This window comes from Mercenaria mercenaria, chromosome 3 (assembly GCF_021730395.1).
Source record: "Mercenaria mercenaria strain notata chromosome 3, MADL_Memer_1, whole genome shotgun sequence".
NCBI lineage: Eukaryota > Metazoa > Mollusca > Bivalvia > Venerida > Veneridae > Mercenaria > Mercenaria mercenaria.
In genome coordinates, this window is record NC_069363.1 from 23624937 (window position 1) to 23646788 (window position 21852).

The following is a 21852-nucleotide window of genomic DNA, read 5'->3' on the forward strand; positions in this document are numbered from 1 at the left end:
AGATAACTGTTTTAACTTTATTTTCTCATCATACCACGTATAATTTTGCTTATTTAATTTGTTTTGCCCAAACAAAGCCTCGGCAATGATAATAAATTTGTTATAGACCGTAACGGCCGACCGGCTTATGTAATCGTATCGAGCACACAAAATAATGGTACAAACATGATAATCTAAGGCTGCATTGTGTATCAATTAACATGTAAACATTGATCAATAAACACCTTTGATAATGACAAGGCATATTGTACTAAATACAAACCGCGAGATAAGCACGTGTCATTTGGCGCGTGGCATGACTGACATCTGTCAGTAGCTAATTAACATACGACGCTCCGCCTACTGTCATATTTCCGCTTGTGCTGGCGAACAATATTGAAATTCACTGGGATTTTGATTGACAGGGGGCAGAACTATCGAACTTGGAACGCATCTAAGTAAATTTCCGCGAGTCAAGCTGATGCACGTGCCGTAATTTATGCGGGTAAAATACGAGTTTTTCTCGATTTTCGCGGGTCAAAACCCGGGACCTCTGGTCAACTGAACGCTTAGCTTAGCAAAAGAGCGATGTTTGAGCAAACAAGGCTTGGAAATTTCATTTTTTTAGAATCATATTTTATCTGAAAATCAAGAGTCCCGACGGAACACCGAAATTGTGAACTTTAGGATCCCTTGCGGATTTTTGGTGTCCTCGGGATCCCGGGACACCGTTAGTGTCGAACTCTGCCGGTATCACATTTATTTACCAGACTACATGTTTTTCTTCTCAAAAGAAAAAATGTCAGATTGACATTTTCACAATTCATATAAAAGGCTTTCTACATGTAGTATTTTGATTCAAAACCAGTTCAGATTTGTTGCTAAATACTAACTTATAAATGAAAACAGTAGTTTGAAACTAAAGCTACTTGCCCTAAATTTGAGTGAAATTTTTCAGCATGTTCATTTCCACCAAGTTTGGCACAGAATGTGGGTGAAAATAAAAGTGAGGTATTGGTAAAAATGCAAGAAGAATGTAAATTTTCTGCAATATTTCAAAAGCGTTGCAATGGTTTATTACCTGATGCACAATAGTTTTGGTTGTTTGTAAGAATATTTTGCAAAAATCTTATGTCAATAAGTTTATACCACTAGGCACTTTCAGAGTACTCAGTTAGTCCATTTAAGGGTAACCTCTTGCCAGCTCTGGAATATTTGCTAGTTTTTTCTGACGTTCAGAAAGCTTGGCAACTTTCACGAAATCTGTTACCAAATGCATACCTTAGATGTATGCATAATTCATTTATAAATCCAATGAACTGCTCATCTCACAAGCTGTTTGCTTGCACTTTTTGTCTTTTCAAAGAAATCACAGGGTTGTACTCAAAAGAAAACAGTGTTTATAAGTCTTTTTTTTTTTCAGGTCAGTATGATGTAAATGATACGTTGTTACACGAGAATGTGAAAATACCTTTCTCTAGTTTTAAATCAACTTCAAAAAGACAGATGGCTCCAGATCCCCCCAAAGTAAGTTTTCAGAAATATTGAAAAGGGGATAATACAAAATGTTTAAGGATCGGACCAGATTTGGGTTTTATTTATTTGAGAGTTGGGAACTGAACATTGTAAAAACAATTCAACTTACAATGTGTTTATAGAGGATATTTATTTGTTTCAGTTTAAGATCAAGATATCTTTTACCAAGTGAATATCAGATGCTATTTTTTCATGAGTGGTGCAGCCACAAATAAAAATTTAAAATCTGATGTTAATGAGTGAAAAATCTTTTGTTCTTGCGTGTAAAACATACAACTTTTATTTCATGTAATTTCAATGTATTATTGACAAAATATGTCACGGGAAATGTGTGAAACAAAATCATGGCATTGCACAGTTAATGTTGAAAAAAGTTAAATAATTCTTTGAGATTTTTATATTCTTTTACATTCTCTTATAATGTACCATATAATGTTTTATAGGTATTTATATTCTTATTTTTGTGCCCCCACAGCTGAGTGGAGGGGGCATATAGATCTGATCTTGTCCGTGCGTCCGAAAATTGTGACGCACCTAGCTCAAAAAGTATGTCAAATAAATCGATGAAACCTTGCATGAGTCTTTATCATGATATGAACTTGGGCACCTCCTATTTTTCGTCTGGCTCTGCCCCCTATTTCAATAGAGAATGGTTCTGACTGTTTAGACCTTGACATAGATTATTTATCATTCTTGTAAAGCATTGAAAAATGAAAAATTAACAGTTAAAATTATGCACTTAAATCAAAAATAAATGTTGATAATCTGTCTTGAAATATGAGATGAGTAATTCCATGTTTGATCTACAGTTTCCAGGACCTGGTGCATACAAGCCTGGAGAAGCAGTAGATCCAGCAAATAAACAGCTTTTTCCGTAAGTTTATGTTTTTTCTTTACATATATACATATAAGTCACTTTGATTCTCAAGGATTTTAATGTAAGACTTTTCATTTGTTCATATAAATGACTTTGTCATGACAGATATGTAGCTTCACTATCACCCATTTGTTGTATCTGCTATATATTTTTTAAACAATCCCTGTAACTGGACAGATTCAAATGTTTGCTATAATGAGGCAACATCCATAACAACTTTTAATACATGTCAGTTCAAAGTAAAGAATGTTCAGTTTGATCAGAGGTCAGATAGGCTGGTTTTCATGTTGGCTCCATATATTTGAAGGATATTTAATTATCTTAGAACAAATATTTGCTGTCGCGAGAAAATGTGCAGAATGCAACTTCAAGTCAAGAAAAGTAATTTTCATTTACAAGTGGAATATACAAGCAAGACAACACAATTTTAAGTAAGCTTATTAGGTACTTATAACAGGGAGCACATACTACACAAAATAAATAAATATGCAGCCTAAGACAGAGCGTAACTATTTGATAAAAGTCACCAGTGGGAATTCACATTCAGATACAAGTGCAGATGTATCTAAAAGATCACATAAACAGTTTTTATCACAAACAGGATTTCAGGTTGGATTGTGCAGTTAATTATTAATGAGTACATAAAACTAAAAAGACTTAACATCATGCAATCTATTAAACAAAGCAGAATACAGACAGTGACAATCCCATAGATGAAAACTTTATGACAGATCACTAAGAAGTTAAACTGGTTAGAAGTTACTTGGCGAAGTCAAATTTGCAATATCTCATGTCCATTCTGTAACTTTTTATCCTTTCAAAGCGTTCCAAAATAACGACACAAATTTTTGCCATAATATAATTATTATTATTATTCCAGATTTATATAGTGCACTTTTCATGATAAACACGTTCGAAGGCGCTTTACATATAGCAAATGATAGAGTTAGTATGGAGAAGCACATATCAGTCTTGTAGGATAAAAGGGAAAGGGAACGTTGTTCTTATGTTAATTACATCTGCTAGAATTTCTTGAATCATTTAAAGAAATGAAAGAATTTTCAAAATCGGTTTAAAAATGAGAAAGTTATGAGCATTTAAATATGTGATCAAAATGGTGGCCATTTTGTTTCCATGGCAACGAAAAACAAAATGGCGGATTTATTAAATTTCTAGTTACATTAATGAACTGTATTTACTTATTTCTGTAAAACAATTTCTATACATTTTCAAGCTATAATGAAAGAAATTACCATGTTTTACATCTTCCACTCAAGAAACATATAAAATTAATCTATCTAAAAGGGTGTTGCTAAATAAAGAATTCAGTAGTGTGTAATGACGTCATAAACACACTTAAAATGGCTGCCTCCATGATCAGCCATTTTCTTAATTTCAAACTGACATATCTTTTTAAATAGTTATCCGATTTTAAAAATTCTTTCAGCGTTATGAAAGGCTTGAGGGTGGTGTTCATATAAAATTAACTTATTGTCAAGCTTTCCTTGCCCTTTAAGGTAGATTTTTAATGAATGGGTATGTGTTGACTTTCACCTTTTTTCAAGATTTAATGAAATTGTAAAGAAAGGTATTTTTGAGGAAAATATTATTAATCAGGTAACAGGGATTATTTTTTGTCTTCAGCAGTCAGTAGGAGGGCTATATTTATCTCAATGTTTTGCTCTGCTTTACCGAATGTTGGTTCTGATAAATTTGGTGTGAAAGATTATTAGATCATGGAAGTTTGAATACTTATTATTACTGTGTCACATTTTGTGTCTCTGAAGTACTTTGTTGAACAAATGTGTAGACAGCTGCAATAAAACAATATTTATAGACTTTTTGGTTGGTCACAATTTAGTCTCTGGACTAATGAATCCAGGCCATACATGCATAAATTCACACACTTCTTATTTTACCCATTTAAAGACTTTGATTGGTCCATTTTGATTTCTGCAGTTCAATTAATTGAAAGTCAAGTTCAGAATTTTAGGTGTGGGACAGTTTTTAGCTCGACTCTTCGAAGAAAAAGTAGAGCTATTGCACTCGCCCTGGCATTGCCGTCGCCATTGGTTGAAGTTTTTGATAAAGTCAAATATCTCTGTTACTATCAAAGCTTTTGACTTGAAACTTAAAATAGTCATTTACTATCAAAGTCTACACCAGGAGAAATAATACCCATAACTCTGATTTGAAATTTGACAGAATTATGCCCCTTTTTAACTTAGAATTTTTTGGTTAAAGTTGTATAAAGTTTTTACTGGCAAAGCTCTTATTCAGAGTCAAGCACTGAGAAAAGTCGAGCATGCTGTCTTACGGACGGCTTTTTGACAAACTGCTAAAAAGTTAAAAAATGCACAATTTAAGTAAATAATGTATTTTCTATGAACAGACCTGAAAGCTTTTTAACTCACCTGAGCCAAAGGCTCATGGTGAGCTTTTGTGACCGCTCAATGTCCGTCCTCAGATGTGCGTCGTCCGTCCGTCAACATTCTCTAAAAAAATCTTCTTGAAAACCACTGGGCAGAATTACACCAAACTTCACAGGAATGATCCTTAGGTGACCTCCTTTCAAATTTTTTCAAAGAATTGAATTCCATGCAGAACTCTGGTTGCCATGGCAACTGAAAGGAAAAATTTTAAAAATCATCTTGTCCAAATCCGCAATTTGTAGAGCCTTGATATTTGGCATGTGACATCATCTAATAGTCCTCTATGAATATTGTTCAAATTGTACCCCTGGGGTGAAAAGAGGCCTCGCACCGGGGGTCACAAGTTTTACATAGACATATATAGGAAAACACTTTAAAAATCTTGTTTAAAACTGCAAGGCATAGAGCCTCAATAGTGGTCCTCTATGAAGATTGTTCAAATTGTGCCCCTGGGGTGAAAAGATGCCCAGTCCCGGGGGGTCACAAATTTTACATAGTCTTATATAGGAAAAAACTTTAAAAATCTTCTTGTCTGAAACCACAAAACCTAGGTTTTTGATATTTGGTATGTTGCATTGCCTAGTGGTCCTCTGCCAAAAATGTTCAAATTATATACCTGGGGTGAAATAAGGCCCTGCCCTGGGGGTCCCAAGTTTTACATAGGCTTTCATAGGAAAAAAACTTTAAAAATCTTCTTGTCTGAAAGTTCAAGGCCTAGGCCTTTAATATTTGGTATGTAGCATTACCTAGTGGATCTCTAACAATATTGTTCAAATTGTGCCCCTGGGGTGAAAAGAGGCCTCGCACCGGGGGTCACAAGTTTTACATAGACATATATAGGAAAACACTTTAAAAATCTTGTTTAAAACTGCATGGCATAGAGCCTCAGTAGCGGTCCTCTATGAAGATTTTTCAAATTGTGCCCCTGGGGTGAAAAGAGGCCCCGTCCCGGGGGTGGGGGGTGGGGGGGTCACAAATTTTACATAGTCTTATATAGGAAAAAACTTAAAAATCTTCTTGTCTGAAACCACAAAACCTAGGTTTTTGATATTTGGTATGTTGCATTGCCTAGTGGTCCTCTGCCAAAAATGTTCAAATTATATACCTGGGGTGAAATAAGGCCCTGCCCTGGGGGTCCCAAGTTTTACATAGGCTTTCATAGGAAAAAAAACTTTAAAAATCTTCTTGTTTGAAAGTTCAAGGCCTAAGCCTTTAATATTTGGTATGTAGCATTACCTAGTGGATCTCTAACAATATTGTTCAAATTGTGCCCCTGGGGTGAAAGATGCCTCACACCGGTGGTCACAAGTTTTACATAGACATATATAGGAAAACACTTTCAAAAATCTTGTTTAAAACGCAAGGCATAGAGCCTCAGTAGTGGTCCTCGATGGAGATTGTTCAAATTGTGCCCCTGGGGTGAAAAGAGGCCCCGTCCCGGGGGGGGGGGGGGGGGGTACTTGATTTTAATAGTCTTATATAGGAAAAGTTTAAAAAATCTTCTTTCTGAAACCACAAAACCTAGGTTTTGATATTTGGATGTTGCATTGCCTAGTGGTCCTCTGCCAAAAATGTTCAAATATATACCTGGGGTGAAATAAGGCCTGCCCTGGGGGTCCCATTTACATGGCTTTCATAGGAAAAAACTTTAAAAATCTTCTTGTCTGAAAGTTCAAGGCCTAGCCTTTAATATTTGGTATGTAGCATTACCTAGTGGATCTCTAATAATATTGTTCAAATTGTGGGGTGAAAAGAGGCCTCGTACCGGGGGTCACAAATTTTACATAGACATATATAGGAAAACACTTTAAAAATCTTGTTTAAAACTGCAAGGCATAGAGCCTCAGTAGTGGTCCTCTATGAAGATTGTTCAAATTGTGCCCCTGGGGTGAAAAGAGGCCCAGTCCCCAGGGCGGGGCCTCCTTTCACCCCAGGGGCATAATTTGAACACTATAGTTAGAGATCCACTAGGTAATACTACATACCATGACCCTCTTGTTTTCTTAATACAGGAGAAAACACTACTTGTGTATATCAGCACCTGCCATGCCATTGCCGGAAACTCCTCCACCTCCTGGCCCAGGGAGTTACGATGTTGTTGATTATGAAGGACCACCTAGACATTATATGTCTGGAGCAGCGTTTGTCTCCACAACCAGTAGATGGACTTCTAATGCTAAAAATATAGAACAGCCAGGACCAGGTAAGGCTCTTCACCTTACAGCTAAATTATGAGATAATTTCGCATATCAGGAGATGATGATTTTTAACAGTGTGTTCAGTTCATTTGAGTGTATGGATTGAATCATAATAGGTTGTGCTTGCTTGAAGTCCTGGTGTCTTGTGTGAAGATGCAGTCTTAACCTTAGTTTAATCTTCCAAGATGCACGACTGATAACTTATCTTCCACCTCTAAAGAGGTTCAGTTGATATGCTTGAAAGAAGCTAAATGTCAGCAGTAAGTATGGTTGTCTGTTGACTATTTTCTATTTTTTTTGTCAACAGGGGACAAAAATTCCACTCATCTGCTGGTATTGATTAGTAGAAACAGCCTAAGAATGAGTGGATTTTTCTTTTAGGTCATCCTGCAGGATTAGTGCATTTTTCTCGGTGCAAATCAGTAATGCAATGAATGTACCAATTAATCTGAAATAATCAAGAAAAGCTGCCACAATGTCTTAGTTTATTGGCTGTTTATTACTGATTCCATATGTATCACCTATCTAAAACAGGTGCCCTTGTGTTGCTGTGATGCATATTACGTAAAACAGATTTCTGTTTCATCACAATGTATAAGTTTCGTCTACAAAAAAATGTTGGACATTTTAAAATTGCAGGAATAGACTAGTGAACTCTGTTGCAGGACGAATTGTCTCTGAAAACAATTTTGTACTCTGGTCTGGGCCATATTCTATGGAAATATGTTTATGAAATCCATGACTAATTTAATTTAATTTAGAATGTATTTGTTATTTTATACATGTTGTAACATTAGTTAGGGAATTGATTTTAATGACCTGAAAGGAGGTACAGTGTAAATGTTAACATAATCATATAAAATGCCATGCAGAAGTTCCATGCTTATAGCTCTCAAGACAAAGACACATTTAGATAAGTCATATTGTGTTCCATTCATTATGGAATTATGAGAATAAATGATATAACCATTCTTCATAATGTGATGGCATGTGACACAGCAAGACAAGTCTTCAAAGGTTGCTGACAAACTTCAAAGGCGTATTTGTGCTAACAATTCATAACACACATGTTTAAGGTCTATAGCACAGGAGTCAAAGACTGGATGAGTTAATAATATGTTATAAGAAACTGTCATCCATTTTCATTCAGGCACTAAATTCTTCTTTAAACAACTTTCCATGAACCACTTGATAGATCTTCACCAAACTTAATCTATAGCATCCTTGGATTGATCTCCCTGAAGTTTTTAGCTCACCTGTCACATAGTGACAAGGTGAGCTTTTGTGATCACCCTTCGTCCGTCATCCGTCATCAGTTTGTATCACCACAAGATCTTGATTCCTTTCATAAACTGGCCAGATTTCATTATGGGTTCCAGAGTTATGGCCCCTGATGGAGCCAGAATTAGCTATTTTGACCTTGTCTGCACAATAGCAGTTTTATTTATGATTTGAATTTAATCAAACTTGCATAAAACTTGTGTCACCATAAGATCTTGGTTCCTTTCTTGAACCGGCCAGATTCCATAATGGGTTCCAGAGTTATGGCCCCTGAAAGGGCCAAAATAAGCTATTTTGACTATTTTGACCTTGTCTGCACAATAGCAGCTTCATTTATGATTTTATTTTAACCAAACTTGCACACAACTTGTATCACCACAAGATCTTGGTTCCTTTCTTGAACTGGCCAGAATTCATCATGGGTTCCAGAGTTATGGCCCCTTAAAATTCCAAAATTTGCTATTTTGGCTTTTGCAGCCATATAGAGACTTCATTTATGGTTTGATTTGATACAAACTTCCAAAATATCTTCAACAACAATAAATCTTGCATTCCATGACGAATCTGTCAGATCCAGAGTTATTTTATATCTGATTACCTCCCCTGATTGTAATCAGAATGGATTTATAACAGTAAGTACTTATAGGACTTATTTGAAATTTCAATATTGTCATTAGTTGGACTGAGACAATCAGGGTAGATAACTATGAACTGATTTTATATCAAATTACCTCCCTTTATTTCAAATTAAAATGGGTATATCTTCGTAACTCATGAAGATACTGATCTGAAATTTCATTTATGTCAACAGATGGACTTGGACAATCAGTGAAGATACATATTGACTGAATTTACGACAAATTACCTCCCTTTATTTTATGTAAACCAATCTATCTCAGCAGCATCTAATGAGATTGGTTTTAAATGTTATTTAAGTCTTCCAGGGTAAGGAATAGTCATGTTAGTACAAAAATGCAGCATTTGAGCCTAGGACCCTCAAACTAGGTATTGATATTGGCCCTGATTAGGTCAGAAGGGACTGTTACATGAAAATGTTTATCCTGATGATATTTAATGTGTATGTCTGTGTGCTCTATGTCAAAACTTGATCATATCATTTTGAGCAATGGTACTCAGGTGAGCGATACAGGGCCATCATGGCCCTTTTGTTTCCAGATGGTTTGCCTTAGACCTGATTTGGTCCCTGGTCATTCTCTGACCTATCTTGACAGCGCTCCATAAAAGGCAGAAATAGAGGCAAAAAAGTCCAACCTTCTAGGGAACAGTGTATTCTGCATAAAGTATCGTTCTATCCCACCCATTTTCTGTTTTAAAGGCATATAGGGTAGAGAACACCAATTGTTTTCCCATAGACTTCCATTATAACATTATGGCATGTACGGCCTTCCATAAATCGAAACATGTATATCCAATCACATTTTTTTTCAAGAACTATCTTAGTTCCACCAAAATATCGGACAAAAAACATATGAATAGTGATACTTTATCTAAGTAATTTTCGTGTGAATGAGATGACCCCCTGTTTACATAGTTGTCATGGCGGGAGAAATTTATTTGACGAAACTTTTTTTCAATACACATAAAATGTAGCAAATTTTGTCAAAATGTATAATGATATACTGTAAATGCAGTAAAAATATTCCATTTTGAAAAAAATAATCACTTCTTGGGTTTGTTTTTATGACTAACCAATCAGAATGCACACATGCTACCTTATTCCCAGGTGTAAACTTACCTCATTCCCAGTAAGTTCCCTGTACTTTTTTGAATTGATTATCTCTGACCTATAGATGAATGTTTCGTTTCACCTTTTCCCATTTTACAGTTTTATTGTTAAGTACAATCCAATAGCAATTGTTTCACAAAGTTTCATCAAGAAATGTTCAGTTTTAAGAAAGATATAGACAGTTTACTAAGGTCACCCCTTGTCGATTTACAGGCCCAGATTCAGACACTGTCGTCATTTTATTGCATTTTTTCGCGAAAATTTAAGTTATTGGCATAGGATTTTGTTTGGAAGCTGAAATATGATTCATTCCATAAGAAATAGAAATAAAGTCTATCAATTTTGATCATTCTCTGACATTACAGACATAAAAATGAGCCTTTCTGGTCCAAAACCTCAGATAAAAATGGGCACACCTGTCAAACAAAGAGGCCAAAATTTAAAAAATATTCAAAATTCACGCTTACTTTTGTATGAAAACGTCTTTCTACATCATCTGCAACAGATTTGTGACCATTAACATTACCTGTGATCGCTTTCAACAAAAGTCACGTTTTAGCTCTAATATAGGGTAGAGAACACCAATTGTTTTCCCATAGACTTCCATTATAACATTATGGCGTGTACGGCCTTCCATAAATCGAAACATGTATATCCAAACACATTTTTTTCAAGAACTATCTTAGTTCCACCAAAATATCGGACGAAAAACATATGAATAGTGATACTTTATTTAAGTAATTTTCGTGTGAATGAGATGACCCCCTGTTTACATCGTTGTCATGGCGGGAGAAATTCATTTGACGAAACTTTTTTTCAATACACATAAAATGTAGCAAATTTTGTCAAAATGTATAAATTATGATATACTGTAAATGCAGTAAAAATATTCCATTTTGAAAAAAATAATCACTTCTTGGGTTTGTTTACATGACTGACCAATCAGAATGCACACATGCTACCTTATTCCCAGGTATACACTTACCTCATTCCCAGTAAGTTCCCTGTACTTTTTGAGTCGGCTAAAGGCTGAAAGCCTTTTGACGAGTCCTTGCTATCCAACGATTCTCTAAATGGACCAAATAACACAGTGAAGGGATGTAGTTCCATTAGATTTCTCAAACTTCAAACAGTTCACTGCATGAATGAAGTTAAGTTGTGTCAATTCCCTTTGCTATGACCAATATACGATGTAATCTGTCATATTTATGACTTGTAATTGTGCAATTCTCGAATGTAACTCATTAAGCATAAATGTGCATTTTAAGAATTGCGCAGGCTTACAAAGCTTGGGTAACATCCAGCGAAAGACAAAAAAATAGTTCCACAGGGCTCCAGTTAAGATGCGTATTAGCGTAAATTACGTATAGAAATAATGCAAATACGCATGTCTAATAATTTCTTAAGCGTATAAAAACGTAAATAAAATTACAGAAACGCACACAATGCTTTTTTAAAAACAAAATCTGAATCGTCTGGATGCGTTAGGTAACATCAGCCTTAAGACTCCCACATTGAACGTAAACACGCATCGTATGATTTCTATAAACTTTGCGTGGGTTGAATTTTGCAGTCAGTAAACGGATAAATTATCGGAAGAAGAGGCTCTTACTGGTTTGTTTAGTTAGTAGTGATATTAAAAATGATTTTAATTCTTATTTTTCGTGAAATTAACAAATCGGCGAAACATTAAATTGTATTTTCTTGTAGTTTTTGAAATCGAAAGTAGATCGTCTATGTTTGGCTGCTTTCACGAAACGAAATAACTTTTTTATGAAAAGATTTAAATAAGAGGTAATTTAACCGTAAACTTCAATGTCAGATACTGCCAATTGCTGCTAAATGTCTTCGTATCATCACAATTTGTAAAATATATTGTTCAAACTGGAGAAAAGTGTAATCGTATCCGGATATAATATTTTGGGTAAATATCGAGCTGTGTTATGAAATTTTAAGAAAAAAAACTAAAAACAAACTGAAACTGGTAGACTATACTGTCAGTACATCAATCATTAGCCGACTCAGGCCATTCAGGCCTTTGATTTGAATTGATGGTCTCTGACCTGTCGTAGTTTCGGCTCTTTGTTACTTTTACAACCTGTATACAGTATGGCTTAAACTGATCAGGGGAACATTTCACAAGGTTTTCACTAGGAGATTTTGATATGGTCATCATGACCCCTTTTGTGTTTGGCTTTGGGGGTCATTTTCCATTTTTGAGGGGTCATTTTTGTGCCCTCCAAAATTTTGGAGGAGAGGGGGTGGGGGCACTTAGCATTGCCTTGTCTGTCTGTCTGTCTGTCTGTCCATCCATCCATCCATCCATCCATCCAAATTGGTATCATGCAAATCTCAAAAAGTATTTGATCAAGAGTCATCAAACCTCACAGGATTGTTATTGAACACAGGAAGTTGTGCCCATGGTGTTTTAATTGGGGTCTCGCACAGCATGACCAGAGTTATGGTCCTTGACTTAGTCAAAAATATGCATAAAAAGAGCCAAAGTTTGTGTCATATATTATATCTCATAAAGTATTTGACCTAGAGCAGGTTCTGGTATTAATGGACACTTAAGGCTATTCTAGTGCAGTGAAGCTGTGTTTTCTTCACAACATAATGAAAAATTGAAATAAAGTGCTTAAAAGTTTGTGTTGCATATATCTTAAAAGAAATTTCAGAAGAGTCATGAAACCATGTAGGAATCAATGTTATCCAACATGTGAATTTGTGCACCTTTTTATTTCACTTTACAAGACCAAAGTTTTAGCCCTTGACTTAGTCAAAAAATAAAAGTTTGTGTCCCATGTATCACAAAATGTACTTGACCTAGAGTCACAAAACATTAGAGGATTGTTATATAGCATGTGAAGTTGAAGTGAATCAAAATGTAAAACTTTGTACACAGTCTAAATTGCAACATGGTATAGGCCAGTTTACAATAAATAGAGACCCTGAGGTATATTGGTTGCACAGTCCATGTTACTATTTCATACTTTTGTGCGAACCAGTGCTCATTTAATTAGATTGGGTTCGAAAATTTGCATTACAGAAACTTTGGTCACAAGTTCATTTGCTTCATTGGCAACACAGTCAGAAATACTTTTGGGGGTCACAGAAATGTGTTTCAAGGACAACCCTGGTTTCATCATCCTATAAATGAATATTTTTTGTGGATTGTTTCAACAATTTTCAAAATTTTAAAGCAGAATCCACCTAGAGTGGTCCCATTTCTTAACAGTTTTCTGATGTCTGTCTGTCCAATTGTTTGTTTGTCTATTTGTCTGTCTGTCCATTAGTAGACCATTTGGTTAACAACTTCTTCTGCCTTGGGGTCATTAGATCAAAGGCCTAAGTTACTGCCTGGTCATCATTTGTGGCATATTTGTTTTACAAAAAAAAACTTCTGTTTCTATATTATTTTGGGGAGGAGACTTCCATTGATGATTAATATATGACTTACTAGCAAATGGTCAGTGTTTCAGCCCAGCTACCATGGTTGAAATAATGTTAGATGAGTCTCCTAGTGTCTTCCTCTAAAAGTTACCATTTCTCCTGAATTGTTCTCCCCTTTTTAAAATGGAAGGAAATAGGAGGAATTTTCACATACACATGTCTGACATTCTATCACCTGAAGTCAGTATTCTCATTAATTTTTTTTATATTTCAACTGCCAAGAAAGCTGTTGGATATGTATAGCAGCTGTATGGAACAGCTAGAATCAATGAAATCTAAGACAGTATATCCATTCAGCATTGATTAACTTGGTGTGCTTGTTTCTGGAAATATCAACACTGTATCAAAGGTTTATTGATTTTCACATTTTTCTTCACAATTTCTCAGTTCTAGAATTTCCATTTATATTGATGGATGAATACACGCTGAAGAACAATACTTAATTATTGGTTAAACAATTCATTCAGCCGACAGCAATTTTAGCCCAGACAAAATACAAAATAAATGAGGGAATACAACATAGAGTCTTGAAAATTAGGGAATATAGCTTAAAGCCTTACAAAACTCATAGTTTTTAATTCTAAGTTATAAGCATTATGTTGGAATAAGAAAATGTTTCTATACAACAGTGACAACCTTTATGAATTACATAGACTAGAAAAGAATTGAAAACAGTTGAAATGTTTTCTAGCATACATTCTAAGCATATAATTGCCATTTTTTGTGTCCAAAATCCTGCTACAGTTTTCAAGGCATTGGTGGCAAGCTTTCAGAACTTTGAAATTTTACTAAAAGCTGTTTATCATTGTGCTGATAACACTGTAACAGTTTACAAGGGAACTGACTTGAAGTACTTGAAGGCTAGGAAATACATGTACTATGCCCAGTTAATAGATTATAGTCCATTGAATGTTACAGTATTATTTGTTATATATCCCCTTGAGTAGTTAGTGGAAACTTTTTCAAGTATTTTCTTTAAGTTCAAAGGATATAGCCCAAACCATAGGATATTTATGCATTAAACTAGCAAAAACCATCTCTACCATCTCTCTCTCTCTCTCTCTCTCTCACTCATGAATAAATTTATCTAATTTTCCATACTTCATTTCATTTTGTTCAGAAAAGAGCTTTGGAACTACCAATGAACACTAACCAGAAAAGAAATGCCAGTAACCATTATAACACGATCCTGGATGGTTATTTATTTTTGTCCTTTTTGGTACTTGGTATATTTTGTTGACTTTTCTTTCATTTGTGTATATTATTTTACATTTTAATAGCTGTAACTACTTAATAGGATTTAATGAATATTGATTGATAACACTGAGATGCAAGAAACATAAATATAATTCTATCTTGATGTACAGGGACTGGGCCCATTATATCCAAGGTCAAGGTCACCAAGGTGTTATACTTGGGTTATTTTTAAGGTTAAAGTTTTTCGGCAACCTTTGTTTTTCTGTCATGTCTTTGTTATTATTGCTTATATCTTACTGTAAGTTCACATAAACATTGTCCAGCATACAAACAAAGTATGTGCAGGGGCTGGGCCCATTATACCCAAGGTCAAGGTACTTGGAATTATTTTCATGTTGAATTTTTTAGAAAGCTTTGTTTATAGACATATCTTTGGTAGATCTACTTTAAAAGATAATGACTTGAAATTAAAAATATTTCTTTATAATCATCATCTGCATGTGTGGTTACAATCCCCATAACTCAAATTATATTTTTGACAGAATTATGCCCCTTTTGTACTTAAAGTTTTTTTGCAGTCTTCGCTTTCTGGATATAACTTTAATGCAATATAAGATAAAGACTTGAAACTTAAAATGTATCTTTATCATCACCATCTGCATGTGTGGTAACAATCCCCATAACTCTTATTTGTATTTTTGACCAAATTATGCCCCTTTCATACTTAAATTTTTTAACAAACTTCATTTTCTGGACATAACTTTGGTACTATATAAGATAATGACTTGAAACTCAAAATATATCTTTACCTTCATCATCTGCATGTGCGGTAACAATCCCAATAACTCTAATTTGTGTTCTTGACAGAATTATGCCCCTTGGTGTATCTTCCTTTTAAAGTGGAGGTCTCTTACTGAGACATATATATTCATTTTACTGTGAAATCCCCGAATAGTGGAGCGCGCTGTCCTATGGACAGCTCTTGTTATTGATTGCCTTTATACCAGGACTAGCCGAGCATACACCAGTTTTACTAATATTTTTTATGTCATGAAATTAATTTAGTAATACTGAATGGAGAAAGAATGTAAGATAGAATTAGCATTCGACAATATTCATTTGCCTACTTTGGTTCCTTTATGTTTCTGAATGCATCTCATAAATTACATACTGCCAGTAAAAATAAATATTTTGGGGTAAAATATATATTGTACATAATTTATGAATGGCTCAACATCTAAGTTCAGTATCTCTGTGTATGTATGTAATAGCATGATTGATGTACTACATGGTACTGTAAAAACAGAAATTAATAACAACACCAGATTTCTACCTACGCATGTGTGATGTTTTTCCCTTGACGTCATGGCTGACATTTTCCAATATGCTTGTTTGTCATCGCCTTAGCTCAGAAACAAGTGTGAATTTGATGGCTGATTATTATTGGATGAAGGTCTGAAAGTTTGACAGGTTATCAATGCAGAGTCTAAACATGGTTATTGATTCCAGATTTCATGTAAATGTTCATGATAAAGACAGATTAATGATGGGAATTGGTTTCTGTGGTCAGTTTTGCATTTTTGCATTATCAGAATTTAAGGCCAGAGTTTACAACAGGTCCTTTATCAGTGAAATAGCTTACTTTGACATTAACACAGAATATATTTCATTCTTCTTTTAAAATTGCTTGAATATACCCAAAACTACTAGAAAAAAAATTTTCCCTTATTTTCAAAAAATGATATACACACAAATTTGTATACTTAAAGGTCCATTACTAAGGGAAAGTGAGTTGGCAATTTTTTTCATAGCCAGTGCATAGACTTCTGCAAGACACTAAATAATGAAGATTGGCAGGTCAAAATTTACAGAAGGTCTTTGGAACTCAAAGAAATGTATGTGTATTATGTTGAAATTTCAATGAATCGACAGAATGACCCCCCAGGTCTTTTTAACTTTCTTCATACTTCATAGAAAAATAATTGTACATATACTGCGATTTATTTCGAATTTCTACATACCAACTTTCATTTTCCAATAAAATGAAATAGTTTCTGTGCTTTTTAAAAGAAATTAAAATGTTCACTTTCCTTAGTATTGGACCTTTAAATACAAATACACACAAATTTGTATATTTAAATACAGTTTAAGCATGTTTGTATGTAAATCCCTGAAAAGTAAAGTATCTGCCATCCATGATGGTTCAGGAGAAAAATTGGCTAAAAAACACCGGTACTGTTGACTTGTTGCAGTAAAAATGCCATAACAGTTCTTTCAAATATGCCTCTAAAATAATGTCCAAAAAAATTATGGAGCTTTGCCACCAAATGTTTATACAAATGTATTAGAAGCTACTTGCACATGCAAATTGGTTTCTTTTAGAATATACTGTCAGTAATTTAAATATTTATTTTCATGCTGTTTGAATAAGGGTATCCAAAAATATCTTTAGAATATCAGCTGGAGCCAAAGTTGGAAACTTCTCCCCTGCCACCTACTTAGCTGTTAGTTTTTCAAGAGATTTTAAATTAGTGAAATAGTAAAAATAGTACTGTGATTTAAGATAAACAAGACATAGTGTGACAGGGCATTTTTTCCCTATAAATCTACCTCCGGTAAAAGGAGGTAATCCCAAAGCAAAAAAGTATGTTTTTTTCCCAGTTCTGAATCTGAAATTCCCAAATGAGTGTTACCTTGTTTTAAAATTGTTTTGCTAATTTGTATATTTTGATTATTAAAACAACAGTTATACTGTTGAACAATTACTGAAATGCAATTCATTACTATTTTACACAAAAAATATCTTCACATAGATTTTGGTAATTTGCAAATTTTCCCAATTAAGACATTTTCCGAGAGCATTTTCCCAATTCCACTGGTATCGGTAGCATTCCCAAAATGATGAAAAAGGCCTGTGTGTATACACTGACTTAGTGTGTACCCCGACATAAACTGGACACCACCTTGGCTAAACACACACAAAGCCGACAAAAGCAAGCACATCTGTTTCATGTTTGACAAATGTGTAAACAATGGGGGAAGTGGGCTGAAAAGGCACAGCAACAGCATCACCATCACATCTGAAGAGATGATGTTCTTTGTACCTAGGCCTTGTCACCCTTTAGATTTAGATATACATTTTACAATAAATGATAAGTAAAGCCAATTTGAAACAGTATTCAGATTAAGATTTCAGAACGAGGTTGCAAGGAAAATAAGCCCTGAAAAGTGAAGATAATACTTGAAAAGATCTTGAAAATCACTTGAAATTGAGCTCAGTCATAAGTGACTGTGTTGCCTTGACCTTTAATGGCATATGTATTCATATAAGTGATACAGGACCATCATTGCACTTGTGTATGATTTGCAGCGGTCAGATAAAACTGATGTTTTTTAGCAGCTAACAGAGTTTGTGAAAATTAAGAAGCTTCAGGATTATTGAATAACCTCTATGTTGGAAAAATGGACGACTGGTTATGAAATAGGACTTCAGCAATTCACTTCAAATTGCACCAAAAACATGATAAGACGATTATGCAGACTGCAACAATTTACATTGCAAAATTTTTCTCCTTTTTTTTATATTGTTTTGCAGATGTCGGTCGGTAGGTCGGTCTGTATGTAAACCAATCCATTTCAGGATAATAACTCAATAACGCTTGGGCCTAGGATCATGAAAGTTGATAGGGAGGTTAGTCATGACCAGCAGATGACCACTATTGATTTTGAGATGAGTAGGTCAAAGGTCAAGGTCACAGTGACCCAGAACAGTAAAATGGTTTCTGGATGATAACTCAAGAATGCTTGGGCCTAGGACCATGAAAGTTAAAAGGGAGGTTGGTCATGAGCAGCAGATGACCCCTATTGATTCTGAGATCAGTAGGTCAAAGGTCAAGGTCACATTGACTTGGAACAATTAAATGTTTTCCGGATGATAATTCAAGAATGCTTGGGCCTAGGATCATGAAAGTTGATAGGGCGGTTGGCCATGAACAGCAGATGACCCCTATTGATTTTGAGGTCAGTAGGTCAAAAGTCAAGGTCACAGTGACCTGGAACAGTTAAACTGTTTCCGGATGGTAACTTGAGAACACTTGGGCCTAGGATCACAAAACTTGATAGGGAGGTTGGTCATGACCAGCAGATGACCCCTATCGATTTTGAGGCCAGTAGGCCAAAGGTCAAGGTCACAGTGACCCGGAACAATTAAACAGTTTCTGGACGATAACTTGAGATTGCTTGGGCCTAGGATCACGAAACTTAATAGGGAGGTTGATCATGACCAGCAGATGATCCCTATTGATTTTGAGGTCAGTAGGTCAAAGGTCAAGGTCACATTGACCCAGAACAGTAGAACTTTTGTGTACAGTGATGAAATAAATGCTGTTCCTTGTGCAATTACATAATGCATCAAGGGGTGCATTTCGTGTTCTACAAGCTCTTGTTGTATTTAGTTTCTTGCCCTTTAATATCCTTTCACCACCACCACCGCACTGTCCCTATATCTGATTGTATTCTAAGTAGGAATACAAGTCTATAACTGTTTCCTTTATTTAGATAATTACAGTTTCCATGGTAACAAGATGTTTATGACATTTTTGTTTTGTGTATTTTCAGCTCACTACAGACCAGTTAATATGGGAAGACAGTCATTCATTTATAACGCAGGTGGCAAGTGGATCTAACTGTTGTCATATTTGTCAAGTTCTTGCAATGTTTGTGGTAAACTTAACTTTAGATGTATCCACAGTATTGGTTGAGTAATATTGTCTGCTGAAAACAAGATGCATCAACTGTTAAAAATAGTATTACATGTATATTGTTTTTATACCATTTTGTGATTTGTTGTTTCATTCCCGTGCATTGAAAGTGTCTCATTTCTATATTTGACAGAATACTTAGAAAAGACATTAACACATATTTCTGTCATTATACTCTACTCGACTTTAGAAAAGACACATACACATATTTCTGTCATTATGCTGTACACAACGTGAGACATTGTCTGTCAAATGCAGTACATATCAGTTTGATCCTTAGGATGATGTCTTTTCTCATCAGCTATTTGACTGTAGAAATTATTTAAAATGTTGTTCAGTCCACACCTCAGTTTGATACAAAAAAGTTGTAACTACGTTTCTACAAACTCTTTCTTCCCTTTTTATAGCTACTACACTGTATGAGTAAAAGATTTCACTTAACACAGAAATTGACATTTTTTATGTTGAAATGTTTATGTGATTGAATAATGATCAATACATAGTTGGTTGAGATACTTTTTTTTTCCATCAGGCAGTTTTTAGTGGATCTATTCAAAGAATAGGTAGAGCTATTGCACTTTCCTGTTGTGGCATCTGTCTCAGTTTCCACATCCTGATTTGGTTTTTGTATGTAAGTTAGTATCTCAGTCATCACTGGTGGAAATGGCTTGAAAGCTCACACACTTGTTCACTTTGATGATCTGACATGCACTGAAAAGAGTCCTATCTATTTTGCTTTTTTATTGATATAATTATATGCCCCTTTTTCAGTTAAGCAATTTTTGGTTAAGTTTTTATGTGTAAGCTAATATCTCAGTTACCATTTCTTGAAATGGATTGAAACTTCACACTTTGTCTACTGATCTGACATGCAATGCACAGATTCAATTTTTCATTTGTCCTTTTTGGGTTTTCACACATTTTATTTTTTTAATAATAGGGATCAATAGTCAAGCATTGCTGTCCTCTGAAAGCTCTTGTTTCTTTTGTTGTAACATATCATGTTATATCTAATTGATTAAGGTATTAAACTGTTTAATTTTTATATAAATGTTAAAAAACTTACTAATTTAAAAATGGTTATATTTTATGGTAGTGTTTTTGGCTTAAGCTAAATGCATGACTAAGGTACAATTATATCCCATTTGCAAAAATTGTAATAGTTTCTCATCAGAAAATTAACCACTTGTACAAGATATCAGAACAAGCTTGTAGGTGTGATAACATGAATATTCAAAACATTGTTTACCAGCTTCATGACTTTTTATGTTGTCAAGATATTTTGATTCCGTAACTTTTCAGATTTGAAATCTTGGTGTAATAAAAAAAAAATAGGGCATACAGTGATATAAATATGCTGTATACTATATGATCCAGTCATGAATTTCATGTTTAACTTTGTTCTTTCCTATGGAAAGATTGTACTTATTCAAAAGATACTGAAATTTGTGAACTTTTTATCTTTTTCTTATTTGGGCCTAGCAAAGGGTGAAGTTACTTTCCTGTTTAGTTTTGTAACAAAGAAAGTACAATCATGTATTCATTTCTTGATATTTTTTTTATTTTCGCTCTTTTTGAGTGACATTTATCTAAGTGCATTATACAAATTCCTGAGAAAATTTTAAAACAACACAATAGCGGGTTGTTATTCATTACATAGAACTTTTTACATACAGATAACATGATTTATTTTTCAAGAGCATATTTGCTCTGAAAGTCTGTGATGAAATTGTTAAGTATTTTATATATTCTATTTACATTGAGTATTGTTTTTTTTTATGTAAAATGCATTTGCTTGTAAAAAATAAAATTGAATAATTAATTTTCCTTGATGTTTATTTTCACAGTTATTTAATATTATGATGATCTGTCATAATTAATTTCAAGCCTCACTATAACATATTCGGTTATCCAGAATTACAATGTTTTCATAGCACATACAGAAACAGGTCTTGTTATCCCCAGCCTGGGGTTATGATTTTGGCATTGTCTGTCTGTCCATCCGTCCAGAGCCATATCTAAGACATGGTTTAGAGTATTTGAATAAAACATGATAGAAATATTGCTTGCCATAGGGAGATGACACCTTGCATTTTTTTAGATTACCTTACCTGAGGAAAACAATATATATATATATATTATATGTATATAAAACATACAGTATTTGTATTCAATTTTCTATCTGTCCGGAGTCCTATCTCCGACTTGGATTGATGGGTTTCAATACAACATGGTAAAAATGTTAACTGCTATAGGGAACTGCTGCCATGCAAGACTTATTCAGATTGTTTGAGGAAAACAAGATTTATGGCACTTTGTACATATATATTGTACATAAAAAGTGTTTTTATTTCATTTTCTGCCCGTCCGCATCCATACTTAAGACATAGTT

The 21852-nt window shown here is 34.4% G+C and overlaps 1 protein-coding gene across 1 annotated transcript in view; it reads left to right on the forward strand.

Moving 5' to 3' along the window:
- LOC123525276 (O(6)-methylguanine-induced apoptosis 2-like) overlaps positions 1-21282 on the forward strand; it is a 38223-nt gene extending 16941 nt beyond the window's left edge. Inside the window, exons 6-9 of the mRNA XM_045304188.2 lie at positions 1403-1506; positions 2325-2389; positions 6837-7027; positions 19318-21282. Coding sequence (XP_045160123.2) covers positions 1403-1506; positions 2325-2389; positions 6837-7027; positions 19318-19385 — 428 coding nt within the window. The 3' untranslated portion in view covers positions 19386-21282. The remainder of the gene's footprint in view (positions 1-1402; positions 1507-2324; positions 2390-6836; positions 7028-19317) is intronic.
- The last annotated feature ends 570 nt before the right edge of the window (positions 21283-21852 follow it).